At 43.9% G+C, this 24,291-nt stretch overlaps 4 protein-coding genes across 4 annotated transcripts; 3 read left to right on the top strand and 1 right to left on the bottom strand.

The window, feature by feature from the left end:
* Positions 1 to 3,511: 3,511 nt before the first annotated feature.
* On the top strand, positions 3,512 to 4,042 carry HD556DRAFT_1233660 (uncharacterized protein; the record flags this gene model as incomplete). Its single annotated transcript, XM_041297612.1, has 1 exon — positions 3,512 to 4,042. A coding segment is annotated over one exon (531 nt), but the record flags the coding sequence as incomplete, so codon positions are not given.
* A 135-nt stretch (positions 4,043 to 4,177) lies between these two features.
* Positions 4,178 to 6,304, top strand: HD556DRAFT_1306643 (uncharacterized protein; the record flags this gene model as incomplete). Its single annotated transcript, XM_041299944.1, has 11 exons — positions 4,178 to 4,280; positions 4,366 to 4,447; positions 4,639 to 4,693; positions 4,723 to 4,797; positions 4,850 to 4,921; positions 4,974 to 4,995; positions 5,099 to 5,136; positions 5,163 to 5,440; positions 5,472 to 5,674; positions 6,024 to 6,182; positions 6,204 to 6,304. The coding sequence occupies 11 exons, from the start codon at positions 4,178 to 4,180 to the stop codon at positions 6,302 to 6,304; spliced, it is 1,188 nt and encodes a 395-aa protein (XP_041162189.1).
* Positions 6,305 to 9,102: 2,798 nt separating this feature from the next.
* On the top strand, positions 9,103 to 9,717 carry HD556DRAFT_1441090 (uncharacterized protein; the record flags this gene model as incomplete). Its single annotated transcript, XM_041306228.1, has 1 exon — positions 9,103 to 9,717. One exon carries the CDS (start codon positions 9,103 to 9,105, stop codon positions 9,715 to 9,717), a length of 615 nt encoding a protein of 204 aa, XP_041162188.1.
* Positions 9,718 to 16,948: 7,231 nt separating this feature from the next.
* HD556DRAFT_1233635 (uncharacterized protein) lies at positions 16,949 to 17,182 on the bottom strand (the record flags this gene model as incomplete). Its single annotated transcript, XM_041297610.1, has 1 exon — positions 16,949 to 17,182. A coding segment is annotated over one exon (234 nt), but the record flags the coding sequence as incomplete, so codon positions are not given.
* Between the last annotated feature and the right edge of the window lie 7,109 nt (positions 17,183 to 24,291).

Below are 24,291 nucleotides of genomic sequence, written 5' to 3'. Positions count from 1 at the left end.
GAAGGTATCCGGTTCTCGGACTTTGACTTTAGGATCACCGGATCCGGAGGATTGGCGGTTGTTACGCGCCAGGTTGTTGATGGCTTGGGATAGCCGGAGGAAGACCAAGTCTTGTGGACCTAGACCTTCGTTTTCATCGTCAGTCGGGTCTTCCGGAGGTTCATCATCCGGATCTCCGCCACCTCCTCCTGGCGGGTTACCGCCTAGGGCAAGTTCATCGTCGGAATCATTGTGCGGAAGATTTCCGGCGGGTGTGGGGGTGGGGGTAGACGGATGTGGGCGATTCATGAGTTGTGAGATGCTGGAGGCAGCACCTTGCGCACTAGCGCGACGCTGTGAGAAACTGAGGAAGGCATCGACTATGGGAGTAGAGTCGCGTCGGGCGGTTACTACACCCGCTGCATTGAGAGCGGTCTGTGCCTGTGTAGGTGCCATGAAGTCAGATGTAAATATACTCGGTAAGGTGTGAGTTCGAATATACTGTTAAGAACGTGCTCAAGGGTCGGATCCGAAGGGCTTGGCTTCAGCTCGTGCGCTGCGCCCCTTACCCGAGTACGTGCCCCTAACTTCCGAAGGCTGTTGAACAATGTCCGAAGGTTACCGGACGATGTCCGGAGGGCGTCGGGCGATGTCCGGAGTCCGATGTCCGATGCACGGGAATTCTGGTGGACATTCGGGAACAAGAGATAAGATTAATCCGGACGAAGTCCGAACTAGAAAGGAAACAGCGGAGGACTACCAAAGGTAGAGGCGGAGGTGATAAGTCTATAGGAGTCAATCCTAAGACGAGCGGAGGTTGACGAGAGAGAAACTCAAGTCGGACGGAGGAGAGAATGAGCAGAGTCTAAGATGATATTCGAACTGAGGAAACTACAGAGACTGTACAGGGGTTTATATACTACTGAGGACATAACGGAGAACAGTAAGTGCAGTGCGAAGCTATGTAAAGCTATGAAGAAAACATATGGGACGACTATCACTAGTCTATCGGAACTTAGTAAAATGAAGACGGAAATGAATAAGGAACGGAAAATAAAGTGTACTAACTGATAAGGGAAATACCAAAGGGATAAGGCGCGGAAGTTAGACGCGGGTCGGATCCGGACGATACATAGAAGTCAGCCGGATCCGGAAATCCAGAAATGATGAGTGTGATAGGTCCGGGTCCGGAACGCGGGATATGACAGTTGCCTTGGTCTTTGTCGGCGTGTTGACTTTAGGGGTGGAGGCGGTGGTTTCGCGGGAGTGGGACGATGGGCTTGCGGGAGGAGTTGCACAACGAGACGTGTGGTCTGATGTGTCAGTTTGAATAGTGCATATCATGACTTACCTTGTCAATAGGCCTCTGCATTTGATGGAAACAAGTAAATCTTGAAGCTTGAGAATCTCTGAGGCCGAAGTGGATCATCAAAGGAAGGTGTCAAGGCGCGCTTCAACAATGTGGCAAGCTTCTTTCGGTTCGCGGTTCGGAACGGTTTGGGACTGGTCCGAACCAAAGTCAAACTGTTCGCCCAATGGCAGAACCGAGAACCATACTATGGTCTGGTTCTGGCTGACATCTGGACCATGGACTGAACCACAGGAGAACCGGACCAAAAGTCCGGTTCGAACCATGGTTCAGGACCGGACCACGGCAGCACTATCCTTGACAACCTTTTTCGCCACTTGTCACGAAAATCTTCAAATGTTGCTGCTTATTATTGCTTATTCACTTGTCATTTTTCTTTCACAAGCACTCACAAGTAAATGCGTGATTCACAAGTGCCCACAAGTGCAACAAGCACCGAAAGCAAGGAAAACGAAACGAAAGTGTTGTAGATTACAAGTAAATAAAATAACTATAAATAACATCCAAGGCCGCTCGCAGCAGCACTCCTCGAACATTCGCGAATGAGACTAAGTTCTAGTAACTACCACTTGGAAGAGCGAGTTGCGGCACATCGCGGCGTATGGGACATCCTGGAAGTGTGAGAACATTGTCAGCGACTGAAAATTTCAACTCTAAACAACTTGCTCACCATTCAGAAAAATGACGCTCGCAGATATGGTATGGATGTTCGTACATCGATCGATGCAGATGCTGATGCGATCAATAGCATCGAGTTCGGTTCGAAGAGCATCAGCGGCCAATAGTGACGACAGACCTTTATTACACATGAGGGAGGCTGTTAAGAACGTGCTCAAGGGTCGGATCTGAAGGCTTGGCTTCAGCTCGTGCGCTGCGCCCCTAACTTCTGAAGGCTGTCGAACGATGTCCGGAGGGCGTCGGGCGATGTCCGGAGTCCGATGTCCGATGCACGGGAATTCTGGCGGACATTCGGGAACAAGAGATAAGACTAATCCGGACGAAGTCCGAACTAGAAAGGAAACAGCGGAGGACTACCAAAGGTAGAGGCGGAGGTGATAAGTCTATAGGAGTCAATCCTAAGACGAGCGGAGGTCGATGAGAGAGAAACTCAAGTCGGACGGAGGAGGTAATGAGCAGAGTCTAAGATGATATTCAAACTGAGGAAACTACAGAGACTGTACAGGGTTTATATACTACTGAGGACATAACGGAGAACAGTAAGTGCAGTGCGAGGCTATGTCAAGCTATGGATAAAACATATGGGACGACTATTACTAGTCTATCGGAACTTAGTAAAATGAAGACGGAAATGAATAAGGGACGGAAAATAAAGCGTACTAACTGATAAGGGAGATACCAAAGGGATAAGGCACAGAGGTTAGACGCGGGTCGGATCCGGACGATACATAGAAGTCGGCCGGATCCGGAAATCCAGAAATGATGAGTGTGATAGGTCCGGATCCGGAACGCGGGATATGACAGTTGTGACAAGAAGATGATAAGGGAAGAGAGTTTTGTGGGGGGAGGAGTGGTGGAGTGGGAAAAATCAGGTGTTTGAGAGTATACCTACTAGATTAATTGATGTGGTCTAGTGATTCTTATGAATGATTTCAACTTTCAAAAATAGAATGTTAATAATATCCATTTCCCCCCCAAGTAACACTATGCCTCCCAAGAAAAAAAAACTCGACTCAAGGCAGCTACATTTTCCTTCCAAGGAAGAGGCCATTTGTCTAAAGGCAAGGACCTTGATGTTGCCTATGTGTCTCATAAACAAGTCATTGGCAAGAGAAGGAAGCCAACCTGGGTGGAATCATGTGCTGATAGCCTTTATGACACTGCCCCAACACCATCTCCATCCTCCAGCCCTCGTAAACGTGTTAGAGAGGATGCTCAAGGATTGCAAAGCAGTCATGAAGATTTTGATAGAGAAGTCCTTGGTGACTTTGTTTCTTATGTAGAGAACCCACAAAGAAAAACCAAGGCAAGCACAATAATTCAGTGTAATTTAATTATGTACTAAATAGAGATCAATACGATTAGACACAAAATGACTTTATCCAAGAATATCTGCCTTTCCAAGACTTGTACTTGGATATTCTCCTTGACTTGGAGAAACCCTCCAATGTATCCCAGCTCTAGTCTTGTCAGATTGGTGAAGGGAAATTTTGCTGTTTGACTTGCAGTAGAAATCAGACATTCTGTCATTCTTGCATTGTCAATGCTCACCAGTTTTTGCCCTTCCACAAGGTTCAAGAGTGGAGTGGGAAATACTTCAATAACACATCACTTGAAGAATTGGGTTTTATCTGGCATATGGGCCATGGGAGACAACCATGTCCATTTTCTGACGACATGCATGCATGGGAGAATATTCCAATGGACACAGAGGCCGATTTCCCACTGATGGAGACAGTTCATGGTCCAACTATACCAACCAAGTTGACCATTGTACATTCCACTGGAATGTTTTTGCACAACATCATCTGGTGCAGCTGTCCTGGAGTTGATTGTCAGCAGTATTTGCAATTGCTGAAAGCTAAATTATTTCCAGCAAGTACCACTCAACTACAGACTGCCTTTACTTTTGATGTCTTAAATCATTTTCTAAGTGACGCACTGGAGTGCAAGACTTCAGCATCCAGCTTCTTTGAAAAAATCTGTAGCATGACCAATAACTGTTTCCCAGTGTAAGTCTTATAAGTCTTCTTGGTGAAAGTTAAACTAACAGTACCAATTTGTTTTTCTAGAATAGGTATCAAGAACTCATGAGAGTGTCTCAACTGTGGAGAGACTTGATGAGTCGAAAATGGTTTAGGTTTGCCCATAATGATGAGCAGAAACCGGATAAGAGTGATCTGGCTTGGTTTTGCCCTGCTTGTCCACAGCCTGAGATTAACCTACCTCCTGACTGGTAAGCCAGATATGAAAGGTAAGTCATTTATCCATGGTCTCATTCTAAGGAGAGGCAGCTCAATTTCTCTACCACACTTAAGAATATCATACTCACTGGCTAGCCCTACACTGCATAGTGTACAAGAGCTCCGGCCAGGCTGACTTATGTTCTAATCAAGCTAGCCAGCATGACATAGACTGGATGTAAAACCAAGCTAGCCAGCACATTAAATTGGCTTGCTAGCTTGACACAGATAGCATGCATAACCGTGCTGGCTGGTTAAACTGAGGTGCATAGATGTTACCCAAAGACATGCCAGCTAGAGTTAGTTCGGAGAGAGACTTCTACTTTATTTTTTGCACTTTTTTAATCTTATGCTTATCTATTTGTACAGTTGGCTTGTTTCACAAAGATATGTGGTAGATGGGAACTTCACTACTCAACATATGGTAATGAGAAAACCACAGTTGGACATTAGTTTGTCAGATGGGCTTGGGTATATGGTGAAAGATCAAGACAGACTCATCTGTCATTGGCTGTAGAAAGTAAAGAGGTGAGTTGGCTTATGATAACCACTTTTCTTTATTGCTTCACTATCTTTGTAGTGGTCTTCTTGCGGCAATTATCGTGCAGTAAATGCAGCCAATATCAGCAGGAGCAATCTTCAAGCTACAGGTGTAAGAGCAACTGCTTGTGCTCGATATGAATGTTTTGTTCCTTATAGTATAGTTGATTTTCAGAAGGGTAAAAGGTCTGTGTATATCCTCCAAATCAACATGTTATGCAAGCTTAGGTAATTTTTAGACACATGAATATCGACTACTTAATATGCAATATATTGAATTATTATTCAGCTGGTATAGACTCTTCCCTCATTATTATGATGTGGGGTGTCAGTGGAGCATTAATTTTCTACAGAAAGTAGCCCAGAGCAAGGGCTTGTCTGTATCTGAAAATATGCACATCGTTCCAGCAGTTGGAAAATTCCATCTTAGTGCTCATAAATTGGCTTGCTTTGCAAGGTACAGCCTCAACTTTATTCAAGGGGCTGGACATGTTGATGGGGAGATTTTGGAGACTCTGTGGGCACCATTCAATAAGATCTCCTCAACTGCTCGGTTAATAAGTCAGGCTCACCGTCAAGAAGTTCTTAATGATCATATGCAAGACAAACTGGAAAAAAATAGTGGGAATAAGTAAGCACTCCAAATTTTGCATTTGAACAAGCTTGACAATTGAGCTTCCAGTGAAGACTCTCTTGAAAAAGTACAAACTGGCTCTCAAAGGTGTTGATGACACAAAGTCTCCCTTTGATGAGCTCACTCTGTCTCTGGACTCTGAGAAGATTTTGATGTGGAAGATCAATGAGAAAAAGGCCATGGAACAACGTGGGGAGTATCTTGACATCTATCAGTTGCAGATGAACAAAGGTAAGTGAACTCTGTCTAGTTGTGAGGCTGCTATTCTTGTATAGACGTCTAATCAGTATTTGTATCTAGCTCCAACTATGGCAGAGATTAGACTCAAATTAACTGAGTTTGAGAATACCGACACTGGCAAACCTGGGACAGTCTCTTGACTCATTACTGGCATCAATCTGGAGGATTTACAGTATGTAACCAATACAAATAGAGAAACAGTTTGACATAGTATTATTTTAAGGATGGACTAAGGGCAGATATTTGACAACTTCCTACTGATGCAACCCAGGACAGAAAGCTTCTATAGAAGAGAAATGATAGAGATTGACAGCTAGGATTGCTAAATTTCATGAAATAGCTAATGTCATGACTGCTAGTATGGATCTTGGAACTGCAACAGTGCATTTCGACGATCCTAGATTCTGCTATGTAGGTCATGATGAAAATGGTTGGGGAGAGGTCTCAGATGAAGAGATCTCAGAGTATATCAATGAAGAAATCTTGGCTGAAGAGATAAGTATCTGAATGCCATCATCAGTGCCCTACCAGGATGCATTGGCTCTTGGACTGAGTCCCCTCCAAGCTGAAGAATTAGAACTTCGAAAGGGCCAAGCCAATGACTGCCTCAAAAAGCTCTGAATAGCCCTTGGTCATAAGGCCATCATCTATCGTCAGTATTTTTGAAGTGCTAATTCTACATGGGCTGGGACTAGGTCAAAGCAAAAAGCTCAACACTGTCAGCTCAAAATTGCCAAGTGTGTAAGAAGCTATCAGAGGGCAAGGTCAGCAATGGAAGGTCTAGGCATGGACAAAGCCACCTTGGGGAGTCTTTATCAGACAATATCGCCTACAGAGCTCAGTATAGACAAAGAGGTGACAGAAGAAAATATATTTGGACAAGGGTCAGACAGGCTGGCTTGGTTTTGGAGAGGAAATAATGCAAGCCAAGATCAAGACGATGCCTGGATAGATGAATGTAAGAAAAAATATTCATCTCTATGATATGTCACTAAAGCTCCAACTGATCTAGTCTACAGGGTGAACTAGTTGAAGGCTAAGGCTAGATAGAATAGATGGGAAGAGGAATTAAGGCTGGTAAGACATAAAATAGGTTAGACCATAAACTGGTTTAAGTACCACCAGAATGAATGGGAGAGAAGAGGTGGCCAAGCCACCAGACCTGGTCATCAAGCCTATACTTATTAGCAGGTCTTGATGTGGGGAAGATTTGTTGAGGAGGCAGAGATAACTTTCAATGGATGTCAATTTATATTTTGATATGGTATACTATCTTTGCTAGGAAAAATATGACAGGATAAGTCTTGATGCTAATAAATGACAAGGTAGCCTAGCTAGCACCAGCTCCACTCTATGTAGTCCACAGCTGGCCGAGATAATTGTATCTAAGATATGGACTGGCCAGATGGTTCCTACAGCATGTATGTACATGGCTAGCCCTTATAAGAGTATATAACTAGCTTATATCTACCCTATGCAGTTCATGTAATTCTGATACTAATAACTGGTTAGCCTTGATTCTACAATAGACAGAATCAAGTTGGCCGGTATGAAATGTTGAAATCAATAACTGGCCAGTCTTGATCATACATGTTGTAGGAAATATCTGACCACAAGTATCTGACCACTATACAAATCTGAAACCAATGACTGATCAGTCTTGATTGTACTATTGTATAATTAAACCGGTGGGAATGCAATATTAAAACTGACAACCGGCCAGTCTTGATTCTACATGCTGTAGAAGCTATCTGGCCAGTATGAAATTTTGTAACTAATGACTAGTATAAAAATTACAAACCAATAATTAGCCAGCCTTTATTCTACCGTTGTAGAATCAAACTGGCCAGCCTTGATTGTACTGTTGTAAAATTAAACTGGCCAGGATGCAATGTTGGAACTGATAACTGGCCAGCCTTGATTGTACTGTTGTAACATTAAACCGGCCGGGATGCAATGTTGGAACTGATAACCGGCCAGTCTTGATTCTATATGCTATAGAAGCTATCAGATTAGCCAATATGAAATTCTGTAACTAATGACTAGTATATAAATTACAAACCAATAATTAGCTAGGCTTGATTCTACTGTAGAATTAAACTGGACAGCCTTGATTGTACTGTTGTAGAATCAAACTGGCTAGGATGCAATATTAAAACTGACAACTGGCCAGTCTTGATTCTACATATTGTAGAAGCTATCTGGCCAGTATGCAACTTAATAACAAGTGACTGGCTGACTTGATTTTACAACATGTAGAACCAAGACTGGCCAGTTATCAGTTTTAATATTGCATCCTGGCCAGTTTGATTCTACAACAGTAGAATCAAGGCTGGTCAGTCATTGGTTACAGAATTTCATACTGGCAAGCTTGACTCTACCTGCAGTGAAATCAGGTCAGCTGACTAGCTAGCTGAATTCTATATCTTGCAGGCATAAAGCTAGCCACTACCATGCTCTCAATCATGGTAATCATTTATATATATATTAACACTCATACTCCGACCAGCTATATTATATATTCTGTAGGCATAAGGCTAGTTATTGTGTTTACAGTAATTTTAATATGTATATATCTACACCAGTCAACACTGATTCCACATACTCCAGCCAGCTGGATTTTGCATACTCCAGCCAGTGACTGGCTGGCCATGATTCTACAGCCTTTTGGCACATCCGGGGCCAGGGTTTTATATGGAAAGTGACTGAAGGGTCTGGGTCTAGTGGTATGCCAGCCACCCGGCCAGATTAAAGTGGAGCTTAATTCCCAATCATAACAGTGCTTACATAGACTAGACCTACTAGTAGAGCCTTACATTCACTGAACGTCTATGTGCATGACTAAAAAGGAAATCAACTGCTGCTTGCAAGAAGTCCTTCCCCATCACTATCGCTTATAACCTCTGCTATCAACTAAATCCTCCACTCTACATATATCTATGAAATGCTCACTAAGTCTATTCCAACCTCTGGCTACTTTGAGCACATTTCTATCCACTACTAAGGTGCATTTTCTCATCACTATTGATTACACATACTAAATCTTCTGTGATATATTGATGAAGAGTTCATTTTTCTGGTTGCTCACTTTCTCGTTGATGAATTTCACAAGGCTTGACTATGAACTCAACCACATTGCATCTCGGCACAGGTTGCCCATATAGAAGGTATTGGAGGAGTGGCTGGAGAGGTGGGAGAGCAGTAATCCTGAGAGTTGGAGGCAGTTGAATGGGATACCCTGCATCATGGGTGGTTTGACTGTACTGTGCGGTATGTTCTATTATCAAGCCTTCTGGAGAATTTCTGAAAATGTCATAGGCAGACTCGATGGGCGAGGGGGAAACTTTCCTTGAAAGACCCTGCCTACTGTTCTGGGGAAACATAGCTTTGTCCTCTACAACTATCCTGAAAATACTCTCATGCCTAGTGAGAGACGCAACACACTCAGAAAGAGCAAGGGAATCCATGACTTAACTCTTCATGAATGTGGTGTACTTGTGGATGCCCTCAAAGATAATGTGCTGAGCCTTCAATACTTCACCACCAATGATGCCTGCCGAAGACTCTTGGCCTCCTGCGACCCCATCATCTATGGCAAAGCTCCTGGACCTGATCCATACTGCACACATATATGTCACCAGTTTGTCGATTCTTATATTGATTGGAATAGACATTGTCATCTCATGCTATACAATACTTCTCCTGCACCTTCTCGTACTCATCCTGGCCCTTCCCATCATTATATCACACTGCATGAGACTTCTCCTATGCCTTATCATCTCATCCCTTCTCATCATCACAAACTCCACATGTTTGTAGAGGTTCCTCTTCCTCCACCCTCCTGGAGGTTTTTTGCTGCACAGCAATCCGCCACAGCAGACAATATGATGCAGCAACCTCCCTCACCTGTTTCTGCTAGTAGAGCTGACACCAGGGAGCTCATTCTGGCCATAGTCTGCCTTACTCAAAACTCAACAATGACAGATGGCACTGTCAATAAATTTGACAAACTTGTTGGGTTGCAGGAGAATTAAGTAGTTAAGTAGGTCTCATATTCTATACTCTAGACAACGAGCAGTGTTTTGTCAGTCATCATAGCATATACATGTCCCCTGCAGCAAGTAATACTTCTTGATTAGATGCAAAATCTGCTGACATCATGACTGTCAATTTTCTAACATTAGTGAACCAATGAGATTTAAGATACCAATAGTACTTATGTTCAAAGACATATGTGCACACAATGATGGCTGATTAAGCTGTCTGAATTGGCTTCGTCGACTCTAATGAGATGCCCTATCATGCTAATACTATATTTTCAACAAGAACATATCAATGGTAGCCATATTGCATCTTGACCAGTAAGTAGGCAGTATAGCAGTGTGATCTTTACATTAACTTTGGTTGACTTTAACAATTGTCAAACTTACTCTAACCATGGGCTGATGAGCAAAGTATTTAACATTAGAAGACACAATGGTGGCTGCTCGCCGACATACATCTGCATATTTACATTCAAAACAGTGAGGAAGTTTCTGCGCTTTGTCATTTCAACATTATCGATACATTTTTACAGAGGTAAAATCATGCAACAAGCTTAGGATGCTTGTGCTTATGCCAAATGTCATGGTCAATGTGGGCCTCAAACAACATCCAAGGATCTATTTAGCCCTCTAGCATCCATCTCACAATTCGCCACTGTCATATCCCGCGTTCCAGACCCGGACCTATCACACACATCATTTCCGGACTTCCGGATCCGACCGACTTCTATCTATCGTCCAGATCCAACCCGTGTCTATCTTCCATGCCTTATCCCTTTGTATGTTCCTTCTTCGGTTAGACTATACTCATTTTCCATACCTCATTTCATTTTCGCCTTTATTTTCCTATGTCTTCATCTCCGTCTTCATTTACTATTTTCCGATAGACTAGTGTTTGACTTTTCTATATGCTCCGTCCACAGCCTCGCATAGCTTCAGACTGCGCAGACTGACTCTCTGATAAGTCCTCAGTAGTATATAAACCCTGTAGAATCTTTGTATTTCCTTAGTTCGAATATTATCTTAGACTCTGCTCATTCCCTCCTCCGTCCGACTTGAGTATCTCCTCTCATCGTCCTCTGATAGTCTTAGGATCAACTCCTATAGACTTAACACCTCCGCTGTTTCCTTTCTAGTTCGGACATCGTCCGGATTAGTCTTATCCCTCGTTCCCGAACGTCCGCCGGAATTCCTGCGCATCGGACATCAGACTCCGGACCCGTCCGACAACCTTCGGACATTGTCCAACAGCCCTCAGAAGTTAGGGGCACATACTGGGGTAAGGGGCGCAGCGCACGAGCTGAAGCCAAGCCCTTCAGATCCAACCCTTGAGCACATTCTTAACAGCCACTCTTCCTCTTCCTGATTCCTATCTCTTTCAACAATCACTATCCAGTTCCAACTTGATTGATGATTCAGATCTCTCCCAGTGGAATAAATCATCACCTTACGATTATCCACCTCCACCTGACTCACCAGAAGAAGAGCACTTCACACAGAATCTATTTCATGTCATGCATGGACACCTTATGCGTTTGGAAAGGGACTCTTGCACTTGTCATGCAGCTAGATATGATGCAAGAGAAATAGCAGAGGTTTTGAAGGAGCTTCAAGATACTCAAAGGAGGCTGATAGGAGGCTGGGATGAGCTGGATAGTCATGTTACTAACATGCAGGCTTGTGTAAGACACAAGCTTATGGCTCAATGCTACTGCCAGGGGGTAGTGCGAAGGATCTTGACTTATCAAAAGGAGGTGGATTTACTAGTAGCCAAGCGGAATCTATACTGTAGTCTATGATACTTGTCAATGTTCTACCCTACTCTGGATCCATAACAGTAATTCAGCAATGAAAGAACCATAGTCTGAAGATAATGCTGGTGACCTGCACCAAACCGGTTCGGTGCATGGATGACTGATACTCTCCCATGAGCCCTATACCCTAGAAATTACCATGAAACCATTTTCCCCATGAACTGAAGTCAGACTGAGGCTAAGGAAATATTTTTCGCTTTTTTTTCACTTTTATGAGTTTGTACACGAGCGGACTGAATATTTTTGTACATTTAATTCTGCGATGAGTTTTGCTTAGTCAGCCATGAGGATGACTCAGACAGATTTTCACGCATATCAAGTGACTGTGAAAAATATGTTTGCATAAGGTTACCCTGTGGGAAAGCTTACAAATCACTAATTACGCGTCCTATGTCATTATGCTACCAATAAATTCATCAGCCACAGATTTCACAAACATATGTACATAATATGTAATCATTTCTCACTCTTGGCTAGCTGAGTCATCAAGGGTCACCTGACCCATGGGCCATACGCAGCTCTTGCTGACTCATCATTATACCAACTAGAATTATGAATATTTACTTTTGACCCAAAGACACCGTGTGACTTGGTACTATTGAACTAAAGTTACAACTTTATGTATGAGAAACTAGTAGTATAGCCACCAAATTTGTCTATATAAGGACCAACTTTTTGCCCAATAAATGCAGGCCCAAGTGCCACTTTTTCTCTCTCAGAATAAAATTGTGAGTGAAGTGTGAATCAGCATTCAGCAAGTGCAAGATCAAGGTTGAGCTCACTGTGCTCAACAACCAGCACAACATTTCTGAGCTCATTGTGCTGAACATCTAGCACATACCTTGAGCTCACTGTGTCTGATGACTAACAAAGACTAGTTTTTCTATTTATTTTTTTCTGATTGTCTGTCTGAATTTCTCTATTTCCTTTTGTGTCTTTGTCCGTGTCTCTGTCTGTGAATCTGAGTGACTGTGTGCTTGTTTGTTTTTCTCTCTGTCTCTGTCTCTGTCTCTTTTTCTGATTGTCTGTGATTTGTTTTTTTCTTTCTCTCTGTCTCTCTGAGAACGTGTCTGAGATTCGTGACTGTGAAACCACCCTCTCTGTTTCTCTGTTTCACTTTCTCTCTCTGTCTCAAGTGTGTGTGGTGTGTTGGTGACTGACTGTGTTGACTAACTCTGTGATCGCTGTCTCTGTGTGTTGTGATCGTCGTTGCTAACAGTCTCCGTAATTGCAATTGCGTTAGCATTTCTGTTGTAGCGGTCTTGTGTTGTTGTTGCCTTTTTCTATCAACTTTCTCTCAAGTACCAAAGTTTCAGTCTCATTCTTACCCAGAAGTTCGGTGTTGTCTCTTTTGTCCACGGAAGACTCTGATAGTCTAGTGGGGAGACTTTAGGTGTTGACAGTGAATTGCTGACCTCAGACATCTGTGTGTTATACTGGGACAGTGTGGTCATTTGCGAGTTAGGCTTTAGCTATTGAAAAGGGGACTTGGTATTGAAGTCCAAGATCACCTGTTCCTGAGTCTGTTTAATACTCATTGTGAGTTCCTTGGCAGCAGGTTCAATATTAGGCTAGAAGTGCTACGGTAGCTCTGAATAGGTCTGACAGTAGTCTCACCTGTTTTTGTTCTTGAGGGGGATTATCATTGTAACTCCACACAACTTGCTGCACTAAGTTTGTGTACAAATCATTGTTGCTATGTGAAGTGTTAGGAAGAGTGTCCTTTTGTTTGTTTGTTGTCATCTCTATATTGTTAGAGTGACTGTGATTCCTGATATTTTTGTTGTTGTGATTGTTGTGTTGTTGTTGATTGCTAACTGATCAAGTTCTGTGTTTCTCTCATCACTGTGTTTCATATCCATATTGTTGGATTGACTGTTGACTGTTGACTGCTGATCACTGATTTTTGTGCAAGCCATATTTTGCTGACTGTATCTTAGGAGCAAGGCAAGCCACCCACGAACGACCATGTTATCAGTCATTGGTATTTGTCTGAATCACTGACCGTGGAGATATTTGGTTTTATAGGTGTTTATCTATAGATCATCTATCTAAGAAGACACCGGAGGTTGTTCATGTCTTGCTCGTGCATTCCTGTAATATGCCTGCCCCATACAACAGCTAACATTGTAGCTAAAACCCATATACCACAGTCAAAATTGTTATTTTGGAGACATTCGACCTAGAAAAATAGTTGTAGTTAGGAATTTTATTGAGATGGAACGTGAAACTCACATTCAGAGGTCGAGCAACCCATCCTTCGAGGTCGATTGTAACATGATGTTCATGTTGGTGCACAATAAGAAGGAACCAAGCAATTAGTCTTATTATATCCTGCACAATTCAATTAACTGAAAAGAAATGCTTGGAATTTAACTCACTTTAATGTCATTTTCCCAAGACCGCCTATCACCCAGACTATCAAAAGAAAAAGGTTCTTATCAGACAGCCGAATGACACATAACACCCAGCCAATGCCTGATGGCCAATGAATTGGAAGCACTCAAATGTTCTTTTCCCAATAACAAATCCATGACGTGTTGCGCCAGATAACATTGTCTGGTGCATTGTAGTGAATGCAGGGAAGATCGTGAGTTGAGAGCATTGCACATTGTACACCAGATGTGTCAAGCTGAGAGTGCCACAAAAGTATGGCACAACTGTTGATGCATACATTGTTTAGGCGCACTGTGGGAGAACTAAGGAAACTAATGTCCCTAGGGTCAAATATCTGACTTGGGATTCCATCATTTGAGCTCGGTTGTATTCGAGCAACAATTTTGCCAGGTATGAGATTGCCTTGCTCACGTGAGGGAATGTGTAATGGAGGGCTGAAATTATCAACAAGAAGGTTCTAATATGATACATCAGTGCAACAGTCCCAACAATAAATTTTAATGTACCTCGGGAAGGTTCCAACAAATTATGGCATTGGTTTTGTGCCCATAAGCTGTTAAGTCATCATCCTCTAACTCTAGTGCGCTCATCTGACCCTCCAGAACATCAGCAACTGCTGCTTGTTCAGAATTGATTGCTGGAGAATGGTTAGGGTCGATAGAGAGTTCATCTTCACCCTCATAATCTGGCACAGCAAGTGTGCTAGCTTTTATCGTGTGACATGATGCATTTATTGGTGCTCCCAAGAGGGTCGCAGCAATGTCCAGTGATTTGTTGACTTGGCTAGTGAAGTGTACCAAAGTAGCTAATGAGTTCGACCATTGAATTTGAAGTCTGAGGAAATTGTCATGCCGTTGCTATAATGGAACAGCAAATGGTTTACCTAAAATTAAATTAGATGTTAGCAGAAGGTGATATCAGAATAATAAAATTAACTCCCTTTCTGGTAAACAAAGAGCAAGTTCAAGCACTGCCAACTCATTACCAAAAAAACAACAAAGGTTATCAGCTTCAATGCTGAGCCGAATCTGCTCCTCCTCGCATTGATCTTGCTTCAGAAGTGCATGTATGCCATCCCTCACATGCGAGTCTTCCAACCATCATGGAACCTTCCCAATGGATGGCATAATCCAGACGTCTTCCATCAATCTTGAGTCACTACATAGTTCAGCTAGTTTTGTGGGAAGAGGGGCAGGGAGTGGAATTCCTTAAGTTGGATTGTAAAGATACTCCAGTCATTCGCAGTAAGAGTTGAATTTGCGGATAGCGGTCATGAGGGCAGGTTGATGTTTTGCGATGGCTTTGCGGGTATGTTGATGTAGCTTAGTGCCTGCAGGAAATTGAGAAAGATACATAAATAAGAATGATTGACATACCTAAAGCTTGCTGTGCGCCACCAACAGCGAGATCAAGCTTGTCCCACTCAAAAAAACTAGCAATAGCACGTTTTGAGATCCCATGCCATTAAGAGAGTGCAAATGAAATTGAGATTAACCTCTTGAAGTTCAGGGAACCTCTGGTGAACATTGAGAGACAAATAAAGAGCTTCAACTTTATTCATTAGCTGGTCATGTCCCCTCTCAAGGCTCTCTAGGGCCTCTAATGTGTCACCAGAGAATGATTCTTTCTCAAGCATTGCTTGTGTGGTTTGTAGGGTCCTATCAGATGCATCCATTCAGCCTGAAGAACCAATACAAATACAGTGTCCAGTTCTTTCCTCAGGTGAGCGAGAGCATCTAGCAATATCACATATCAACATGAACAAGGCTCTAATGAATTGAACTCACAAGTGTGGATAGATAATTGGGAATGGCATTGGTGGGACCACTCAGTTTTCAATTCATTGACAGGGATCCCACATCATTCTAGCAGATCTTGCACTGCTGAACCTTGCTCCCTGATTCCCCATCTGAGGTGGTGTTTAATTCAATCACCAAGGTCATCTTGCATGTCTGAACCTATAGCTGCCACTTGTCAATCAATAAGCCACAGGCGGTGCTGGCGCTAAAAAGTCTAGAGTGAATGAGGACATAATTAAATTAATGTAAGACCTACAGAAGATGTCCTGTCAACACCAAGCAGCCAAACAAAATGGGACCAAAGTCATTCAGTCCCTTCCCCATCAGACAGGCCAAGCCCTAGGCACATCCACAGATTATAAACAAGCTGACAAGCCCACTCGTGACCATACACATGCATCGCAGTAGTCGCAAAACAGAGTTGTGAGGTGATAGCCTCAGAAAGAATGTCGTACTAGAGAGGTGTAAGTAAGTAATTAAAATTCAGGTCACAGTGTACCTTTGTGAGCAATCAGGCCAGAACACAACCAACATCATAAAGAGCAACAACTGTAGCCTCAGGTTAGAGCAATGAAAACAAGTGCTGAAGGAGGGCTATAGAATATTTTTGTTGTTCTCCTGGCGAATCAATATTAGCAAAGAACACTGGGATATCATGGCGACAAATCAGAGCCATGATCCCTGTGTCATCAAAATTGTCCATGGCAGCTTCCTGCTTTTTCCCATCAGCAGCCTCATAAGCAGTTTCACATTGATCAACAGCTTCATCAGGAACAATGGGAGTATGCAGCTTTGTGGGCTGCTTACATTGAGCATTTATCTGGTGGCCAATGTCGTCAACAAAGTGTTTGGGGATAAAGTATATAGGATTATAAAATGGTGGACAATCACCAGCAGCACAGCAGTGACGGTGATGGAAATTCCTGTCTATTGCAATATGTATATCACCCCCTTCATTGGTGGGCCTACCATATAGTACGCCACCAAAGCAGGCAGGACATCGCTAGACCAGAAGTTGTGCGCATCAACTTGGATACAAGGTGGATAGAAGGAGATTGTTGACATGCAAGGAGGTTTAAAAATCAGCCACATGATTGTGACTTTGTTGAACAATTGTTTCCAGTTGTTGTTCGACTTGAATTTGCAAAATGTCGAACTACTGGACAGCATAGCCGAGACCCCAATGAAATGGATCTTGGATAAGTTGACCCTTCAAAAGCTTTTTAGTAGTAATTTGAGTATGCTATTGAACCTTACCTCTGTATCAGTCATGTGGAAGCCTCGCCAAGAGTAGTGACTTTTTAGTGTGGAAGCAAGAGCATTAATCGCATTACATGAACATTCAAACAGTGCACAGTAGAATGCAAGCAAATCAATGGACACAGCCATCTGAGGCTGTGAAGGTGCAGTTGGGAATAGACCATGGTGTACAAGTACCTGTGGGAGAGTTAAGCATTTGCAACTTAGTACATCTATTAACACAAATCCTAAACAAGTAGCAATGCAAGCATTCTGTGATAGAGAAAGATACACTTATAGTCAAAAAACAAGCAAATCAAAGTTGTTCACTTCAATGTACATGAAGGCATCCCAGCACATGCAGATATGACCAGAAGGACATTTTCTAGGGCTTTTCCCTATGTTTGTCCAAAATAGCAGAGTTGAGGAGTGACAAGAGCTGGGATGAGTATACTCCAGTTACTATACAATGAAGTGGTCAATTTATCTGGTATAATGTGTTGTTTGACTGGTGTGTCGATGGCAGGAATATTAAGGGATGGCCTCTCCACTGTATCCACGTCATCAAAGGAAAGTGCCATAGCATCTTCAGTGCATTGAATGTGCTCAGCAGTATCATTGTGTGATGCTTGAGGAGAAGTCACCTGCAAATTTGGTTCTTTACATCATGGCTTCATAAGTTCCTTCATTTCAGCTAAAAGTCAGTGGTGTTTCACCCTTACACCCAGTAACTCAATAAATGTTTGTATTTTGCATTTGTCTTGAGCTTTTCTAGGGCTGACAAAGTGGGTTCCCAGTCCAGAAGACATGGGTTGAGCTTTGCAAGTAGGACGGAGTGTTGAGGACAACAACATAATGAAAGAAAGAACAGAAAGACATACCAGTATTAAGTGAATCTTCCCAGCCAAATCAATGGAAGGAAATGTGCTGGTACACAGGGAGGTGCTAGAGGCCCATGAGGGGATGTAATTGAGGTGCTGAGAGGTACTGAGAGGTGCATGACAAGGTGCTGAGAAGTGCTGAGAGGTGTACAAAGAGGTGCTGAGAGGTGCTGAGAGGTGTGCAAAGAGGTGCGCAGAGGTGCGCAGAGGTGCGCAAAGAGGTGCTGAGAGGTGCACGATGAGGTGCTGAGAGGTGTGCGATGAGGTGCTAAGAGGTACGCAAAGAGGTGGTGAGAGGTGGTGAGAGGTGCGTGATGAGGTGGTGAGAGGTGTACAACAAGATGGCAAGAGGAGGGAGGGCAATGATATGCACAGGAGAAGAGCGACAAGGTGCTGAGTGAAGGGTAATGGTGTGCGCAGGAGGACAATGGGGTGCCTAGAGATGAGGAGGGACGAGGTAGATATGAGATCGGTTGAGTATGAGCTAGAGAAAGACTTTTCCACATCTGTAATGGGTTTGGAGTGCAGGTACATGCATTCCTGAACCCTAATGTATGGGTCTACATTGATGTTCCATTGCAGAGTTGAGATTTTTCATCCGAAGATTTTTGAACTAAAATTGTTTAAGTGTCATGACAGTGCCATGCAAGCACACCATGACATACCTTGTGAAAACCAAACGATGGACAGCGTAGACAAGAGCCTAAGAGTTTAGATGCCAGATGAAGTAGTATAGCACTTTTAGAGGATTGGGAGAGTTCATGTAGGCACACGAGGATGTGCTGGAGGCCTGCAAGGGAATGCAAGAGCACAAACTATGATTAGATGGTGGATAAAGTAGTGCTAGAGCCCTATTGTGAGGGTTAATGGAGGCACGCAGGGAGGTGCTGGAGGCCCAGGAAGGAATACAAGAGCAAGAATTATAATTAGATGGCAGGAGGGTGGGTCTTAGAGACTAGTTTCCCATAACATAGAAACTGGGTCTCTTAGACCCTTTATAGGCACCGAGAAGTGCTGCCCGAGGTGTGTGTGGTAAGGCGTACTCAATCCTTAAGTTATCAGGTCAAGAGTTGTCAAGTCCCACCATACCTTAGAGCCAAACAATTTAGCCAACTAGGTGAGGCCCCATTTGGGCACCGCAGCCACAGCATTTACTAAACAATCATGTTCTCATATCATACAGTGTGCTCATTATGCAGCAAAAATAGAAGCTTCATGAGCTCTTAACTGTCTTTTCTGCTTCATCTTCTATGTTGCATATGTCACAATGCACTCGCCTCGAACTTGAGCACTTCATTTTCGCCAATGGTGACAATGATGACCACAGTCATTGCACTGCTGCATTTCTCAGTGCTAGACTTCAAGTACTTGTGAGAATTAGGCATATGGACGGGTTTTGAAAACCCGTGCAGGTGGCAGGTGTGGGTACCCCTTGGGTACGGGTGCGGGTCCGCATTTTGGGTACCTGGACCCTCACCCACACCTATGCTCGGGCCTGACTGGTACATTACCTAATTGAGAACTATAGCAGTACTTACACTTGTACTCAACTGCCTATTGCTAATACTTGCCTACCATAGTGTGCTATGCCCCTCCATCTTCTTCAACACAATGCCTACCTTTAATTTCCACAGACAAAGTGAGTGTAAGGGTCCTCCTTCAAGCTCGAGCCATGCTGATCCAAGTCGTTGCCCACTGTTCACAGTGAGTGAGTGTGTCGATCCTCATTGGAGCTCGAGCCATGCTGATCCATGTTGTCGCCCACTGTTCGCAGTCTGTAAGTCTGTCGATTCTTGTTGGAGCTTAAGCCATGCTGATCCAAGTTGTCGCCTACTGTACACAGGAAGTGAGTCCATTGATCTTCATTCAAGCAACAGTTGTGCTGATCCAAGTCTTTGCTCACCATTCGCAGTTGGTGAGTGTGTTGATCCTCATTCAAGCAACAGCCATGCTTATCCAAGCCATTGCCCACTGTCCGCAGTTGGTGAGTGTGTCAATCCTCGTTTGAGCAACGGCCATGCTGATCCAAGTCATTGGCCACTATTCACAGTTGGTGAGTCCGTTGATCCTCCTTCAAGTTTGAGCCACGCTGATCCAAGTTGTTGCCCACCCTTCCATCAGGAAATCAACCCAGAATTGATATGACCAGGTAGAGCTGACAAATAAAACTCATTATGATACATCTAAATATAAAATTATAAGTTATTATCTTTGCACAACACATGTATGACAAATATATGACTATGTCAGAGACACATCATTTTGATATGCACCTTACAAGTATGCAACAAGTATATGAAAGAATATATAGCTATACCAGGGACATGTCATTTTGACATGCACCTTACAAGTATGGAACATTATGATACATCTAGATCTACATCCTTCGAGTTCGAGCCACGCTGATCCAAGTTGGTGCCCACTGTTTGCAGTTTGTGAGTCCGTTGATCCTCCTTCTACTCGAGCCATGCTCCTGGTGAGTTTTTTAAAAATTGAACTCGCATATACTACAGCTAATAACATCTACGCCGTGTCATAGATCTACCCTATAGTATCTGTAATCCGTGGGTACACCCTTGATGGGTTGTACCCTGGGTCCTTACTTCCCTACCCACTGTGCTGTTGGATTACCAAACCTTTGTCATGGACACTCGGTACCGAATGTTTCCTTTGTACCTATATATATTCTCATTTATTCCCGCACCTCGTACTATCCTCAGTTGACTTCGTATGTCGCTGAGGTTAGTACCATCATAGTATTCAGTATCTACTTAACTAACAACATGTGTAGCTATCTGCTACAGGTATACCAATATAACTAGTTGACTTCGTACATCGCTGAGCTATCTGCTACAGGTTATGAGCCCTGCGCAACTATAGTGAAAATTTCAAATCAAGCGCACAAAGAAAAGACTCAAAAAGAAATGTCTACTTTGAACGGAAAACTCAGAGAGGACTTCCTTCATATCCCGAAGCTCGTCGCCAACGGAGAGAACTGGATGATGTACAAGGAGCGTCTACAATGGTCGATAGATGCTCGAGGGCTGCTCAGCCATTTGGATGGCACCAAGATGAAGCCTATAGATCCCCAGATGCTGCCTAACAGAGGAGTGTCGTGGGTACCTGCTACTCCAGACAAAGTTAAAGAAGTCAGTATGTACAAGACCAAGTTGAAAGAATGGCGCACAGGCCATGCCATAATGAAACAAAAAATCGTGGGAATGATTCCCAATTCCCTATTCATCCAAATCAAAAATCTCGACACAGCTAAAGAGATTTTTATGCACCTTTCGAGTCTATTCGAGCCATGCTCGCATGTAGTCTCCGTCGATCTATTGCACAAGCTGCAGGACCTAAAATGCCCCGAAAAGGGCAATGTATGTGAGCACTTCGACAAGATGCGCACCACAAAGGAACAGTTATCGTCATTGGGCCATGCACCAACAGATGAAAGTTTTGCCGCAATGATCATGAGCTCATTGCCAAGCAGTTATGATCCCACCTATCAGTGTTAACGGCGTCAGCCAAAGTCTCCAGCGTCAAACTTACCTCCGACACACTGATGTCAATGATTGTTGAGCATCAAAGTCAAAAAAGGCCGGATCTTCGAGCGATGACGCAGCCTATAATGTAAATGCAGGTCAACGTACTCGAAAAATAAAAGGAAACTGCCATAATTGCAGCAAGTACAGACACATGCAGAAGGACTGCAGAGGTCCTGGAGGAGGAGGAGCATCAGGAGGCAAAGGGAAACCAGACTGGAAAGGCAAGGACAAGAAATCCAAAACAGCCGCCAGTGCCAAAGACAAGGCAAATGACGATGAACCTGAAGGAGTGTGGTTAGTGAACAAAACAAGCTCAGAAGACAAGAGAACGTCATTCACATTTGCCACACTCATGGACTTGAGCAGAAAGCAAGACACTTGAATCGAACTGTTTGACTCAGGAGCTTCGCGCCATATGTCATCATATAAGGACCTATTTCAGGACTTTGTCAGCATCACACCAAAGCCAATAACAACGGCAGATAAACACACCTTTCAAGCTACTGGGAAGGGAAACATAGAGATATTCCTACCAAATGGTGAATCAAAAACTCGTATATTGCTGAAAGATGTGCTCTACTCACCTCAAATGGGGTTGACGCTAGTGTCCATTAGCCGCCTTGCATCCGCCGGGTATGCAGCATTGTTCCGCAAGAACTCGTGTAAAATCTTCAATAAGAAGAAGATGATGGGGGAGATACTGGTAAACAAAGGCCTATACTGCATTAGAGGCCCAAAGAGACCATTTGCCGGCGCAGTAAACACAAAAGAAGCACTCACCATGCACAAACTCCACGCACGATTAGGACATGTAGCCCCCAGTGCTATTGTGAAAATGATTCTGGATGGTGCGATCACCGGAGTCGTGCTTGATCCATCTGAAGTGACAATGGAGAGCTGCGAATCGTGTGAGTATGCGAAGGCTATACGCAAGCCAATCGGCAAAGTGCAAGACCCACCTAGACACGAGAACTTCAGGGATGAGGTGCATCGCGACCTCTGGGGCCCATCACCCATTCGAACTCCTGGACAAAAGGAGTATTTCGTATCATTCACGGACGATCACACACGGTTCACACACCTCTATCTCCTCAAGTCCAAAGACCAGACCTTCGACACCTACACCAAATTTGAGGCCTGGGTCAACACGCAATTGAGTGCAAAGATCAAGCGCCTTCATTCCAACAGAGGTGAATATACTAGTGAAGAGTTCACTCAGCATCTTAAGTCAAAGGGGACTGAGCACAAACTGACCATGCATGATACACCGGAACACAATGGTGTTGCCAAGCGGCTGAATCGAACTGTCATAGAACGTGCACGTGCACTACTCCATGCCAGCAGGCTACCAAAGCACTTGTGGGGGGAGGCTATAATGCACGCGACGTGGTTAAAGAATCGAACTGTCACGCGTATACTGAATAATAAAATTCCCTATGAAATGTTATTCAAGAAAAAGCCAAGCATGGAGAACTTACCTATCTGGGGGAGCCATGTCAAGGTCCACACGACAGCAGGTTCAAAGCTGGATATGTGTGCTGTTGAAGGGCGGTGGATGGGCTTTGACCCAGAGAGTAACGGGCACCGCATCTACCTACCCGAGACCAGGCGCATAGCAGTCGAGCGAAGTGTCACATTTGACACCGCAGAGGTAAGAATACCTCTTGAAGGACCTGAGGAAGGGGCACACCGCATGGTACAAACCGATGATGTCAGTTCAACAGCCCCACCAATGGTCAGCCACATGGTATGAATTGATGATGTCGGTTCAACACTTACCGGCAAATCACCAGTCCACAATCCCAAACCAGCTCCTTCTATCAATCACCTAGGCCCACACTCCAAAGGACCTACCAAACCACACCATTCTACAAGGATAAGGGTGGAGTCAGCCTACATCAAAAGCCTAAGAGACGGCACTGGTACCACTGATGGCCAGAATGCCGACTTACCTCGAGGTATGCGACCTGCGGGGGAGTATAGCAACTTGGCCGTCGAGTTAGGTGTAGCTGGTGAATGTGGGGAAGTGGATGAAGACAACGAGGACGTCTATGCAATGGTAGCCGGAGTTGCCAAAGTAGAGGCAACAGACCCCGCAATGCTGGAGCAAGCATGCATGAGAACTGATTGGCCGAAATGGGACGACGCAGTGAAAAAGGAACTCACCACACTGAAGGATGCCAATACCTGGTCCATCGTGGAATAACCAGAGGGAGCAAACATCGTTGGATGTAAGTGGGTGTTTCACATCAAGAGGAATGCAGACAGAGAAATCGATAAGTATAAGGCTCGACTAGTCGCAAAAGGCTACTCACAGGTGTACGGCATTGACTATTACAATATGTACATGCCGGTTGCACACCTCACTTCTCTCCGGACCATCACAGCAATTGCTGCATGCAACAATTGAGACATTGATGTATTTGATTTCCATAGTGCATTCCTCAATGGCAAACTTGACCCCGATGAAATCATTTTCATGCAACTTCCCCCCGGACTTCACGTCAACTCTCAATTCAGAAACCCTGTCGCACACCTCCATGTCATGCTTTACAGCTCCAAGCAGGGAGCTCTCAAATGATACCAACAGCTATGTCATCTCCTCAAAGACTTAGGACTAACATGCGTAGAATCGGATTGGGGCATGTTTTACAAACACGTTGGCCCCGACATTCTCATCCTCACTGCCCACGTCAACAACTGCACCATCACTGGCAGCAACCACACGCTCATCGCCGAGCTCAAGCAGCAAGTAGCTGCATGCTACAAACTCATGGACTTGGGGCCAGTCACATCTCTCCTCAGCATGAAGGTAACATGCAACCACATCGTGTGCACCATCTCATTCTCACACAAGACGTACATTGAATCTATCCTAGCTAAGTACAAT

This window comes from Suillus plorans (assembly GCF_016647745.1).
Source record: "Suillus plorans strain S12 chromosome Unknown HD556scaffold_17, whole genome shotgun sequence".
Taxonomy (NCBI): Eukaryota; Fungi; Basidiomycota; class Agaricomycetes; order Boletales; family Suillaceae; genus Suillus; species Suillus plorans.
Note: the sequence above shows the minus strand (reverse complement) of the source record. Positions and strands in the feature narration are given on the sequence as shown.